General features: G+C 56.7%; 1 protein-coding gene across 1 annotated transcript; it reads left to right on the top strand.

Moving 5' to 3' along the window:
- Positions 1-9,964: 9,964 nt before the first annotated feature.
- Positions 9,965-11,329, top strand: LOC119242879 (proline-rich protein 2-like). Its single transcript, XM_037508321.1, has one exon. It carries the CDS (start codon positions 9,965-9,967, stop codon positions 11,327-11,329), a length of 1,365 nt encoding a protein of 454 aa, XP_037364218.1.
- Positions 11,330-13,529: the final 2,200 nt, after the last annotated feature.

Genomic DNA, 13,529 nt, shown 5'->3' with positions numbered 1-13,529 from the left:
TTGTTACATTTTTAAAGTGTAAGTTACTCATTGTAGATAACTTTCTCTTATTTCTTTTGGGGAAATCAGTCTATTTAAATTATCTCTAACAGGGCCAATTAATTTTTTTTTCATTGAAGTAACTGGTTTAAAACACATAAGGACAGCCCACCCAGCCCAGATCTGCTACTGTGCCACACAGCCATGAACCCAGACCCAAGCATGGGGGAGCTTGTCGTGGCTCCTGCCCTCTGACACAGCAACCAAGCAGGATAGCATGCGGAAAGAAACTACTGCAGGAACCATGTCCCACGACCTGTAACTGAAGGGAACCCTGTGGGAACTGACACCGAGGTGAGCGACCGGCACAGGGTAATCACAAACCTGGTGCCGTCAGAGGAAGTTAGGGACTCTGGCAGGCCACACCTGGAACAGAGAAAGTGGAAAGACCTGAAAATAACTAAAGGCCAGCTGGTCAGCTTGTGTGTGTAAGTGCACATATGAAAAGCATGTGCAGATCGCTGCTGCTCAGGTTACCACGCCCAAGACCTAGGACTGGGGAGAGGTGCGTAAGCCTCCAATGAGGTGAAGGACCTGCACTTGGTAATCAAAAATCCAGCACCCAGGCATGGGATTGAGGCACAGAAGGTGCCATATCTGTGGGCACTAAACTGGGCTATTGCCCATGTCCCAGATCTCAGAGCTTTGGAACTGAGAACCAGGGCACAAAATTTGGGGTGCAGGAGCCCCACAATGGTGAGGCATGGGGCAGACACAGCATCCGGCACTGTTGAGGCAGTCCATTCCACCCCTCCTCTGTTCCCTGGAGACCTATGGGGAGAAAGCACAGTTATGGAAGGATACTAGGAGAGGATAAGGTTCTTATCACCACCTAGTGATAAGAACAAAATCACCAACTACATGAGAATTGGAAGTCAGGGACTTCAAACCACCTTCGGGCTCTGAGAGGGGGTGAGCCACGGAGAAGGGAAAGAAGGCACAGAGCAAGACTACTGAAGGCCCCACACACAACAGCCCTCATTTTGGAACTGAGAACTGGGCACAGGATCCAGGGTGTGGGACCTGCCATAACAGTGGGCACTACACAGTTTCACAGGCAGCATTTTGGATCTGAGGCCCCTGGAACTGAGAGCTAGAACACAGAATTCAGGGCACAGGATCTTCACATTGCAGGCACAGCATCAGGTGAGCACAGGGCAGACAGAACCCAGTGTGAGCACTAGCCCCTGTGTTGAGGTGCTCCTCTCCCCCCTTTGTTTCCCAGAGAATTACTGGGAAAAAGCACAGGTCTGAAAGTCTACTAGGGGACATCTCAGGTGCCACCTAGTGATCAGAACAAAATTACCAATTACCTGATAATTGGAAGACAGGAACTCCAAGACTATTCTGGAGCTGAGTAAATACAGAGGGAGGGAACTCTAAGGGACAGAGTCTAGCAACATAGCCACAGCATCAATACCCTGGTGGAGTTTTGGCCTAACAGTACTGGACTTGATCTGGTAAACAGTTTCTAACACCCCTGAAGGAGCACCCCAAAGAGATGCTTGCTAGCACTAGCAGCACAACATCCCGATGCATAGAACTAATTAAAAAGCAAACAGCAGGGAGAAGGAAAAATATAAATGACCAAGCAAGCCTTCAGGGGAAGGACACATCACAAAAAGAAATTCAGCTATCAGAACTCCACAACAATGACATGGAAGAACTCTGCCTGACAGAGAATTTAAAGTCATCATGATTAAAAACAAAGAAGACAAAAAGAAAAAGAATGAAATGAGGAAAACAATGAACTGAAAAATGAAATTGAATCCCTATAGAAGGGAATGAAAGAAACACAGGAGATCAAAAGATCAATGGAGGAACTAAAGAACTCTGGGAAAGCAATGAAAACAGAATCAATGAAATGGAAGAATGGATCAGTACTCTTAAAGATACAGAAATAAAAAGACCCCAAAAGAGAAAAGGAGAGAGAAGTACGAAGGAAAAAGAATGAGGAAACTCTTCGACAATTAGCTGACACCATGAGGAAAGGAAATATAAGAATGATAGGAACTCCAGAAGGGGAGGAGAGAGACAAAGGAACCAATAAATTATTCAAGGAGATAATCAAAGAGAACTACCCAAACATGAAGGAGAAAAATATAGACATATGAGAAGCAAGAAGAAACCAAATTACCACACTGAAAGGAAAACTACAGCAAGACACATAATAGTAAAGCTTGCAATAGTCCAAGACAAGGAAAAAATAAGGAAACTGGTGGTGTGGTGGTCAGGGGTCAGGGAGGTGAAGAAACAGATAACCTATATAAAGGAAAACCAATCAGACCTCTCTGAAGAAATACTATGGGCAAGACAGCAAATACCAACCAAGAATAAATTTTACCCTGCAAAGCTCTCCTTCCTCTACGAAGAAACAATGAGGACCTTCTCAAACAGAAACTCCAGAAATTCATTAAGAATAAACCCCCACTCCAAATAATTCTACAAGAAGTCTAAAAGCCAAAACCAAAAGAGGAATGACTAAGAACAGAATAAAGCAGAGAGTAAAATCACAAAAAGACAAACAAAAGGGCAAGTACAAAGACTAATGTATCAATATTAACCCTAAATGTAAATGGACTAAACTCATCAATAAAAAGGCACAGAGTAGCAGGCTGGATTTAAAAAATGCCTATCCTACACAATTTCTTTCAAAAATTTGAAAAAGAAGGACTACTACTAAGTATGTTCTACCAAGCCAACATTACACTAATACCAAAAGCAAACAAAGACCACACAAAAAAGAAAACCACAGACCAATCTCCTTAATGAACACTGATGCAAAAATCCTCAACAAAATCCTTGCCAACAGAATCCAACAATGCATCAAAGGAATAATACACCACAATTAGGTGGGATTTATCCCAGGGGCACCAGGATGGTTTGGCATACAAAAATCGATCAGTGTAATCCAACACATCAACAAGAACAAAAAAACTCCATAAGATCATATCAATAGATGCTGAGAAAGCATTTGACAAAGTTCAATATCCATGTATGATGAAGGCCCTCAAATTTCTCGGGATAGAAGGAACACACTTAACATGATAAAAGTCATATACGACATACCCACTACCAATATTATCCTCAATGGCAAAAGCTGAAGGCCTTTCCTTTAATTTTTTTTTTATTTTAAAGATTTATTCATTTACACAGAACTGGGGTACAGGCCAGAGGCATGGGAGGGTGAGAGAATTCACCAGAGACAGAACAGGGAACAGAACAAGCAGATAGACCAAAGACACTGCTGAGGGGAGCAGCGCCATGTGGGTTTCTCCCTGGCTGGCCGGGGATCAAACGGGCACTGCAAAGGCTTCAGACAGCTTCACAGCGCTGCGCTAAACCCACTGCACCAGCGGGGAGGCCCTGGCCTTCCGTTTAAAATCAGGAACAAGACAAGGATGTCGTCTCTCATCACTGCTTTTCAATATAATACTGGAGGTCCTAGCCAGAGCAGTAAGACAAGAGAAAGACATAAAAGGAATCCAAAGAGGGAAAGAAGAAGGAAAACTATCACTATTTGCAGACGATATGATAATATACATAGAGACTCCTAAAAACTGCACATAAAAAGTAATCAAACTTATAGACCAATTTTGTAAAAAGCAGGATACTAAATCAACACACAAAAATTAGTGGCCTTCCTGTATGCAAACAATCACTCTGCAAAAGAGATTAAGAAAACCATCCTTTTGATGTCCACTCTCACCACTGCTTTTCAATATAATACTGGAAGTCCTAGCCAGAGCAATAAGACAAGAGAAAGACATCCAAGGAATCCAAATAGGAAAAGAAGAAGTCAAACTATCACTATTTGCAGATGATATGATAATATATATAGAGAACCCCCAAAACTCCACAGAAAAACTAATTCAACTAATCAATCAGTTCAGTAAAGTGGCAGGATACAAAATCAACACGCAAAAGTCAGTAGCCTTCCTATACACAAACAATAAATCTGAAGAAGAAGAAATAAAAAAAAATCCCTTTTATTATCGAAACAAAAAAAAAATCAAATATTTGGGAATAAATCTAATGAAAGAGGTAAAGGACCTATACAAAGAAAACTATAAAACACTGTTAAAAGAAATAGAAGAAGACACAAAGAAATGGAAAGACATCCCCTGCTCATGGATTGGAAGAATAAACATTATTAAAATGGCCATCCTACCAAAAGCCATATACAGATTCAATGCTATTCCAATCAAAATTTCAATGTCATTCTTCAAAGAAATAGAACAATTATTGATGAAATTCATATGGAATCACAAAAAACCCCGAATAGCCAAAGCTCTACTGAAAAAAAAAAAAAGAAGGATATGGAGGCATCATTTGCCCAGATTTCAAACTCTACTACAAAGCCATAATCATCAAAACTGCATGGTATTGGAACAAGAACAGACATACAGACCAATGGAATCGAACAGAAAATCCATAAATAAACCCACAGATTTATGGTCAACTAATCTTTGACAAAGGAGCAAAGACTATGCATTGGAGCAAAGAAAGTTTGTTCAATAAATGGTGCTGGGAAAACTGGGTTGCTACATGCAAAAGAATGAAGCTTGACCACTACCTCACACCATACACAAAAATCAACTCAAAATGGATTAAAGAACTAGACATAAGACCTGAAACCATAAAATACATAGAAGGAAATATAGGCGAAACACTACGTGATTTGCATATCAAATACATCTTTACAGACACATCACCCAAAGCAGTGATAGTGAAGGCAAAGATAAACAGCTGGGACCACATCAAATTAAAGAGCTTCTGCACAGCAAAAGAGACAATAACAAAAACAAAGAGAAACCCCACCAACTGGGAGAACATTTTTGCACCCAACACTAATGAAAAAGGACTGAATCACAAAAATCTGCAAAGAGCTGATGAGACTCAGCAACAACAAAGAAAATAACCCAGTCAAAAAATGGGCAGAAGAGCTAAAAAGAAACTTCTCTGAAGAGGAAATGCAAATGGCCAACAGACATATGAAAAAATGTTCAACATCACTTGTAATCAGAGAAATGCAAATCAAAAGTACCATGTGATACCATCTTACACCTGTGAGAATGGCACATATTAAAAAAACTAGCAACAACAAATGTTGGCGAGGTTGTGGAGAAAAAGGAACTCTTTTACACTGTTGGTGGGAGTGCAAACTTGTCCAACCACTATGGAGAGCTGTGTGGAGATTTCTGGACCTACTAAAGATAGAGCTTCCATATGATGCAGCAATTCCACTCGTAGGTATTTACCCAAAGGACACAGAAACATCAATTCCAAAGAACACCTGCACCCCTATGTTTATAGCAGCACTATTTACAATAGCTAAGGTTTGGAAACAGCCCAAATGCCCAAAAACAGATGACTGGATCAAGAAGATTTGGTACATATACACCATGGAATATTACTCAGCATTCAAAAAAGATAAACACATGCAATTTGCAGCAACATGGATGGCGCTGGAAGGGATCATGCTCAGCGAAATAAGCCAAAAAGAAAAAGAAAAATACCGGATGGTCTCACTCATAGCAGGAATCTAGAAAACTTAAATAAGGGACCAGGAAAATGAATAACTATAAGAAAGTGAAAATCAAAATCAACAAAAAACTATGGACCAGAGACACTTTTTGGGGGGTGGGGGCCGAGAGGGGAGGGATTCGGGTCAGATGGGGGGGTTTGCAATTGTATGGGGGAATGTAAAAATAAAATTTATTATTTAAAAAAAAAAAAGAAAACCATCCTTTTATAATTGAAACAAAAAAAAATACAAAATACTTGGGAACAAACCTAGCAAAAGAGGGGAAGGATCTATACAAAGAAAATTATAAAACACTGTTAAAAGAAATAGAAGACGACACAAAGAAATGGAAAGAATTAACATTAAGAAACATGAAAAAAGAATTAACAAGATCATGAAGAATTAACAGGATTAAAATGGCCATCCTACCAGAGCAATCTACAGATTCAACGCTGTTTCCATAAAAATCACAATGACATTCTTTAAAGAAATGGAACAAAATATTGGTGAAATTCTTACAGCAGGTTTTGGTGACTCCATGTGAATTTCATCAGTATTTGTTCTAGTTCTTTGAAAACTGTCACAGATTTTTGGTGGAATAGCATTGAATCTGTAAATTGCTTTTGGGAGGATGAACATTTTGATAAGGACCACCACTGTCACGGGTACTGGCGAGGGTCTCACGTGACTGGTCGCGTGTGGGGGGTGGTGGCGGTCACATGACCGCCCACTGTGGACGTACCCGCGGCAGCGCTGGGGCGGGAGTCTTGCGAGCCCCCACAGCTCAGTGACGGGGCTCGCCAAGATAGCGGGAGTCCCTGACCACGAGTTGGCGGGTGGGAAGGCTCGCGTGCTCACGGGCCCAGGGCCGCCCAGACCCGCTTCAGAGCGCTCTGAGCGGGTGGCTGAGACCTCGCGGGCTCTCCCTCTCAGAGGGACGGGGCTCGCCAAATGGCGGGCGTCCCTGCGCCATTGCAGCGGTGGGAGGGTTGCGTCATCCCTCGTGCCTCCGCCCTGGCGGCCCCCGCGGCCTCCAGGCCCCTGACTGTGCGGTCCGGCCCCTCCGACACGGCCGCCCCTCGCGGGCACAGTCCGCGGCAGGGACGGAAACGCGCCAGGAGGGACAAGCCGCGGGGCCGGTCGAGGCGGGCAGTGGCCCGGCGCAGCCTCGAGGCGGCGGGCGGCCCGAGGGAGCGGCGAGGAGGGGAGCCAGGGGCCAGTGAGCCCGACTCTGCTTCCCGCACTTTTCCCGCTGCGCTCGCTGGGCGCCGTCGCCGGGGCGTGTGTGGCGGCCGCCCGCCCGCGGCCACGGCCCTCGCCCAGCCCGCCTGACCCCGTCCTCAGCCCTGCGCCTCGAGGGCGCGGCCCAGGCGCAGGGGGCGGCGCGGAGGCCGGGCGGGACGGCGGACTCCGCCGCCCGCGCCTAGGAGCCCCCGCGGGCCCAGCCGCGGCGACGCTGCTCAGCGAGCCCCAACCCAGGCCGCGGGCTTCCCCTGGACCCCGCTCTCCGCCAGGAGAAGGTGCTGCATTCCCAGCCGCGTAGCGGGCAGTGGCGCCGGGACCAGCCCCCGGGGTCTTCGCCACAATAGCCAGTAAGGGCCGGGGCGGGGCGGGGCCGGGTCGCCAGGGTCCTGAGGTGTGGTGGGGCTGGGGCGGGGCCAAGTCGCCTCGGTACCGGGGCGGGGTCTCCTGGGGCCAGGCGGGGCGGGACTTGGGTCCGGGCGTGGCCGGGGGCGGGGCGTGGCGGGCGCCCCAGAGCGCAGGGGCGGTGGACGCGCGCTGGCCGCCGGACCACCGGTCCCGCGCCGGCGTGAGCAGCAACTTGGTGCCCCGCCCCCCCTGCCCCCCCACCCCCCCTGCCCCCCCACCCCCCCCCCGCCTCCCCTGGCCGCGGGCAGCCGACGCCGGGCCTGGCGGCCGGCGGGGCGGGCGGCGAGGGGACCGGCAGCGCCGGCGCGGGCTCTGGATCGCGCGGGGGAGGCGCTGGGTCTGTGGCCTGGGAACCCAAAAGCGCCCAGACACGCCCCGTCTCTGATCCGGAAGTTCAGCAGCGTCGGGCCCGGCGGGTGCTTGGAGGGGAGCCCGCCCGGTACTCCCGGGCCGCTGGCCTGCCTGGCTCGCCGGCCCCGCCCCTCTCTCGCCCGGCCCCGCCGCAGCCCCCCGCCTGGCCTCCGTCGTGGGGCCCTTGGCGAGGGGCGGACGCAAGACGGGGTGCACGCGGGTTGGGGGACAGTTCCTGCAGAGGAGCCTGCGGTCCTGAAACGCCTCCCGGCTCTCCGCGGCAGAGCGGCGGGGACGGGGACGCTCGCGGCCTCTGCTCGGGGCGCGCACACGAGCGGTCACCCGTGTCCACGACCGTCTTCGTGCGGCGGGAGCCCCGAGAGGGGGAGCTGCCTGCCTGGGCGGCGTGTGGCCCCGCAGCCTGTGGGTCCCGCTGCGTGGGCGACGCGAGGCAGGACTTGGTGATCTGCAGACGCCAGGGGCTCCGGGGTCGGGTGAGGGTGCACCCCGTGGGCCCCAGGGGCGATGTGGGCCCGGCCCGCGTGCCCCGAACAGCCGCCCAGGGGGCCGTTCCCTCGAGGAGGCCGGGCCGCCGCCTGGCCGCGCCCCCTGGAGCTTCCGCCGCCGTCATCCCGGGGAGCTCAGAGGAGCCGCGGGGCACCCGCAGACCCGCGCTCCGCAGCGCCGGGGGTGCGCGGCCCGGAGATCAGGCGCGGCCCAGGGCGGGGCGGGGCGGGGCGGGCTCTCCGGTACCTCTCTGGCCCGGGCGGCGCCGGGCCCCCTGGCCCGCCTCGGGACAGCCCGTCCGCTGCGCCTTCCCGGGACGCGAGCCGGGGCCGCCCCGCCCCGCCGCGCCCCGACTGCGTGAAAGTCCTTTCCGCGGAGGCCGCGGCACCGCGGGTGTCCGTCTCGGGCGCTGGATGGCGGAGCCCACGGGGGACGGGCGGGTTTGGGGGTGACGGGGTGTCCCCACTTGTGGGACGGCGAGTGAGAATAACCAAGACAGATATCCTCGCTGACTTGGCGGAGGGGGGGTATGGGGGGGGGAGACAAGTCTAGTTCCCGGAAAGAAGAAGGGGCTCCGAGAGGCCAGCGAGGGGCTGGGGTCAGAGGACGGGGGCGGCGGCCGAAGGGGGTGTCAGGGGGACCAGGTGTGGCGAGGACGGGTCGGGACACAGACTGGCCCCGGGGTGCCGTGGGCACAGCTGGCAGACCGCCTGTCCCCCACTCCCCACAGCCCCCCACTTAGCTTTAGCGCGGTTCACAGGGGGTCATTCCCCGTTTGTCGCAGCTGCCCCTCCCCGCAGTGGGGGCCGCTGCGCCCCCGGTCTCCCGCTGAGCGGCTCCCCCTGCGTCCGCGCACCCTGCCCCGCCCCCCTGGGTGCACGCCCGCCCCCGCCCCAGCAGGACGGGTCTCCCGGACGCGAGTCGCCGCCCTCTGGCGCGTCCAGCCGCGCTCCCCTCCCCCACACTCGGAAACAGGGCCGCCGCAGCGACGCTGCTCCCGGGAGCCCCGGGCTGGGGTAGCGGGTGGCGTCGGGCGGAGCGCGCCCCTGCGATGGCCGCGGGAACAGGATGTGGTCAGGAGGCCCGGCCGCGTGTGCGGGGGCGGGAAAGCTGATACACACCCTTTCCTGCCGCGGAGCCAGAGACCCCGCGGAAAGGACGAACGGCCCGATGTCCCCTCGGGGCCCCCCCGGGAAGGCGCCCCGCGTCTGGGGGACGAGCCGAGCAGCAGCCCCGAGGGAAAGAGTAAATAAATACAAGTCGCGCTGACTTGAGACCCACAGCGACGGCGTCCATGGAAAGACCCCGCGGGGCCGACCTGGGGTGGAAGGAGGCGCCGTCCAGCCGCGGCCGCGCCGCCTGGAGCTGGACCCGTGGCCGGGAGCGCGCAGCGCCCCCAGCCCCCCGCTGCTCCTGAACCAGGGATTCAGCAGATCCCCTTTCCGCTGTCCACTCCTCTGGTGCACTCCCTCTGGTCTACACCCGCGCGTGGACACGCAGACAATGACTCTTGAAGAAGAAGCACCAGTGCAGGGGCGCGCTGACCCGTCGCGGCGTGAGAGCAAGGGCGGGGGCGCAGCTGCAGAGCAGCGTCGTCAGCGTGGGGAGGCGGCTGTCCCGGGCGGGTGTGGGGGTGCAATGGGCCGGGCCTGGATTCCTCGTGGGAGCGGGGTGATTCACTTTGGGGGCGATGCGCTGGGTCCCGGGAATATTTTGGTTAAATGCATGTGGAGTGCCGTGGTGGGAACGCGTGGCGCCACAGGTGGGGTAAGTGCGGGGAGGCTCCCGGAGAATGAGGTGGGGCGCCCCCGAGCTGCCTGGAGTCCCCGCTGGCAGCCATCCGCGCGGCGGCGGCTCTGCAGCCTCTCCGGAGACCAACCAGAGGCCGAGATGTTCGCGGGCGAGGCCGAGCAGATCCCGGGCCCCGCGGGGGGCTCAGGGCCGAGCGGGGGGTGGGGGTACAGGTCGCCGCGCGCCGGGGCTCTGCGGCCTCCACCTGGGCGTGGGGGCGCGGGGGACCCCTGGATGCGGCTGGAGCATGTAGGGGCGCCTCCGCGGCCGGGGCGGAAGCGGGGGCGGGAGAGGAGCGGACCCCGCGGGGGCGCTGGGAAGAGCACAGTGTCAGGGTGCCGCGTGCCCGGGCCCCCGGGACCCCCGCGGCCCCAGGACCCTCCGCCCGCGTGCCCGGACCCGGTAGCTCCCACCCCGCGGCCCCAGGACCCTCCGACCGCGTGCCCGGGGCGCCCGGAGCCCGCCGTGGCCCCAGGACCCTACGCCCGCCTGCCTGGGCCCCCGGAGCGCCCCCCGTGGCCCCAGGGCCCCCCCTCCCGCGTTCCCGGGCCCTGGAGCCCCAGCCTGCGTGCTCGGTCCCCGGAGCCCCCCCCACCTCCCCAGGAACCCCGCCCGCGTGCTCGGCCCCGGAGCCCCCCATCCCCCTCGCGGCCCCAGGACCCTCCACCCGCCTGCCGGGGCCTCCGGAGCGCGGCCCCACGCCAGGGACGCCCACGACGCCCGCGGAAGAGCCGCTCAGACCTGGCCCCCGACTCGGAGCTGCGGGGGACGGTGTGCCTGGCGGGGGGCCGCGGACGGACTTGGCCCGGTTCAGAGCAGGTCTGGGGTGAGCGTCCCCCAAGCTCTGCTCTGCGGGGGGGACGACCCTGGAGGCGCCGCGGCCCCCAGAAGGCGGACGCGGCCCCGGAGCGACCCGAGGACACCTGGGGGGAGGGCGAGCTGCCGGCGGGGACCCCGCCCGGGACCCCGAGCTGCAGACGCAGTGGGGGAGCAGGAGCCCGACGCCCCCACCCGGACCCCCAGCCCCCCGGCGCACAGGGGCAGCCCACGGAGGGCGGGGCTCACGGCCACACCAGCGGCTTGGGACGGGTTGGGGGGCGCCTTCGCGTGGCGCCGGGGCAGGGGGAGCGAGGGGCCCCTCTGAGCCCCCGAGAGGAGAGTCGGGGTGTCCGAAGCGTCCTGGGGGGGTTCTCCGCAGCAGGCGGGAGAGTCTCAAAGAGCCGCTCGGACCAGCCGAGGCGGGCGCTGAGCCGGGAGCCCTGCCCGCGGGACGAGCCACGGGGCTCCCAGAGCAGCTGCGCTCCTCGCGGCCCCCGTGGGGGAGGCCCGCGGGCAGGAGGGCGAGGGCGGAGGAGCCGGGGCCTGCGGGGGCGCCCGGAGCGGCCCGCGGGAGCTGGTCTCAGGGTCTGGCGCAGGGTCCCCGGCAGCGGGGCACGCGGCCTGGAGTGGCGGGGACGGCGGTGAGCACCCTTGGGGCTGGGCGGTCACCCCAGGAGAGCGCGCGCAGCGGGGGTGGGGGGCGCTGAGCCCGCGGCCGGGATAGGCCGGAGCCGACGCCCCTGCGGGGAGCGGGGCTGTGGGGGGCGTCGGGAGCGACCATGGGGTCCTGCACACGGGCGCCTCGTTCCGCCCGCGAGGCGCCGGGTCTGGAAGGAGCGGGTCTCCGCCGTGTCCGTGGTGCTGCCGGGCTCGGGCGCTGCTCAGCCGTGCGGGAAGTGGCCGCAGGGTCCTGTGGCCAGAGAAGCCAGGGGGCACGGTGCGGAGACGGCTAGTGGCGGGGTGCAGGGGGCGGGGGTGCGGGTAGGGGAGACGGCTCCTTGCGGGGTTGCGCCCAACGCCTAGTGGCAAACCTGCAGCTGGAAAACAGGGGGCCTTTGGGAGAGCGGGCACGCTTGGCTGCTGGGGGTGGGCCCCTGGGGAGCGGTGGGCCCCTGGGGAGGGACGCGACCCTGCGGGAGGGGAGGGCCCTTGAGGAGGGGTGGGCCCCTTGGGAGGCGTGGGCCCCTAGGAAGGGGCGGGCCCTGCGGGGGTGGGGGTGGGCCCTGCGGGGCGGGGCGGGGCGGGGGTGGGGGTGGGCCCCTGGGGAGGGCCTGCGCACACGGCACCCCTAGGCCTCCGGGCGGCAAACATAAAGGCTCGTCGGAGACCAAGGAGCAGAGGAGGATCAGTGAGCACGGTTGCTGCAAACAAGGTGGGGGATGTGGAGGGTCCCGGGGGCGGGGGGCGGGGGGCGGGGAACGGGGAGAGGGTCCTGGGGATAGAGGGTCCAGGGGCAGAGGGTCTGGGGTGTAGAGCGTGCAGGGGGGAGAGGGTCCTGGGGTAGAGGGTCGGGGGGCAGAGGGTGGTGGTGGGGGGGAGAGGGTCCCAGAGGTAGAGGGTGCCTGGAGGGAGAGGGTCTGGGGGGGTTAGAGGGTCCCGGGGTAGAGGTTCCAAGGGGTAGAGGGACTTTCTACATCCCCCGCCTTGTTTGCAGCTGCCATGCCTATTTAAATACATTTCTTAAGACACCTCACTTTATTTGCATTTCGAGTTACAACATTCTATTTTTTATTTTAATTTTAATTTATTTATTTTTAAAAAAGATTTATTTATTTATTTCTACAAGCACTGGGTACAGTCAGAAGTGCGGGAGGGTGAGAGAATTCGCTAGAGCCAGAGCGGGGAGCACAACAGGCAGACTGATGAAGTACACTGCTGAGGGGACCCTCGCCAGTGGCCGGGCATCTAACCGGTGCTGCTGAGGCTGCAGGCAGCTTCGCAGCCCAGTGCTCAATGGCTGCGCCTCCAGGGAGGTCCCCTGTCTCGTATATTAATTTTCCATAAACATGTGGCTTCATTTCTGGGCTCTCCATTCTATCCATTAGTCTGTGTGTCTGATTTTGTTCCATTGCCATGCTGCTTTAACCACTCTGGCTTTATAGCATAGTGGAAATCAGAAGTATGATACCTTCATTTCTCCCCTTTGATATCAGGAAAGCTTTGGCTATTTGGGGTCTTTTGTGATTTCTTATGAACTTCAGTAACCTTTATTCTATTTCTTTGAAGAATGCCATGGGGTTTTTATTGGGATTGCACTGACTCTCTAAATTGCTTTGGGCTGGATGGCCATTTTAACAATGTTGATTCCTCCAACCCATGAGCTGGGTATATATTTTTTTAAAAGATTTTTTAAATTTATTTATACAATCACTGTGTACAGTCAGTAGCGCGGGAGGGTGAGAGATTTCACCAGAGCCAGAGTGGGGAACAGAACAGTGATGAAATACACTGCTGAGGGGAGCAGCAGGCACGGCAGGAGAGGTCTGCGCAGCATGTGGGATCCTCGCTGGTGGCCGGGGATCTAATCGGCGCTGCAGAGGCTGCAGGCAGCTTCTCAGCCCAGTGCTCTGCTGCGCCAACAGGGGAGGCCCGAGCTGGGTATATCTATTTATTTAAATGAAGGAGGATGGAGTACAGATGATCCAGGGTCTGTTGGCCAGGCTAAATTTCATTCTTTGTCCTTAGAGTAATGGATAAACATAATCCTTGTTGTTAACTTTCACAGCATTTACAGGATGACACTGAGAATTTCTTGTGTTTTTTAAATAACTAAGAATGTCTCACCCCTTGCCCTACCCACCAAAAAACCTCTTTCCTCATATGAATGACCTCTGCATTCTGGCAG

The sequence above is a fragment of the Talpa occidentalis genome, unplaced genomic scaffold, assembly GCF_014898055.3.
Source record: "Talpa occidentalis isolate TD23 unplaced genomic scaffold, MPIMG_talOcc4v2.1 talOcc4.13, whole genome shotgun sequence".
NCBI lineage: Eukaryota > Metazoa > Chordata > Mammalia > Eulipotyphla > Talpidae > Talpa > Talpa occidentalis.
This window is presented reverse-complemented; position numbering and strand designations above follow the sequence as displayed.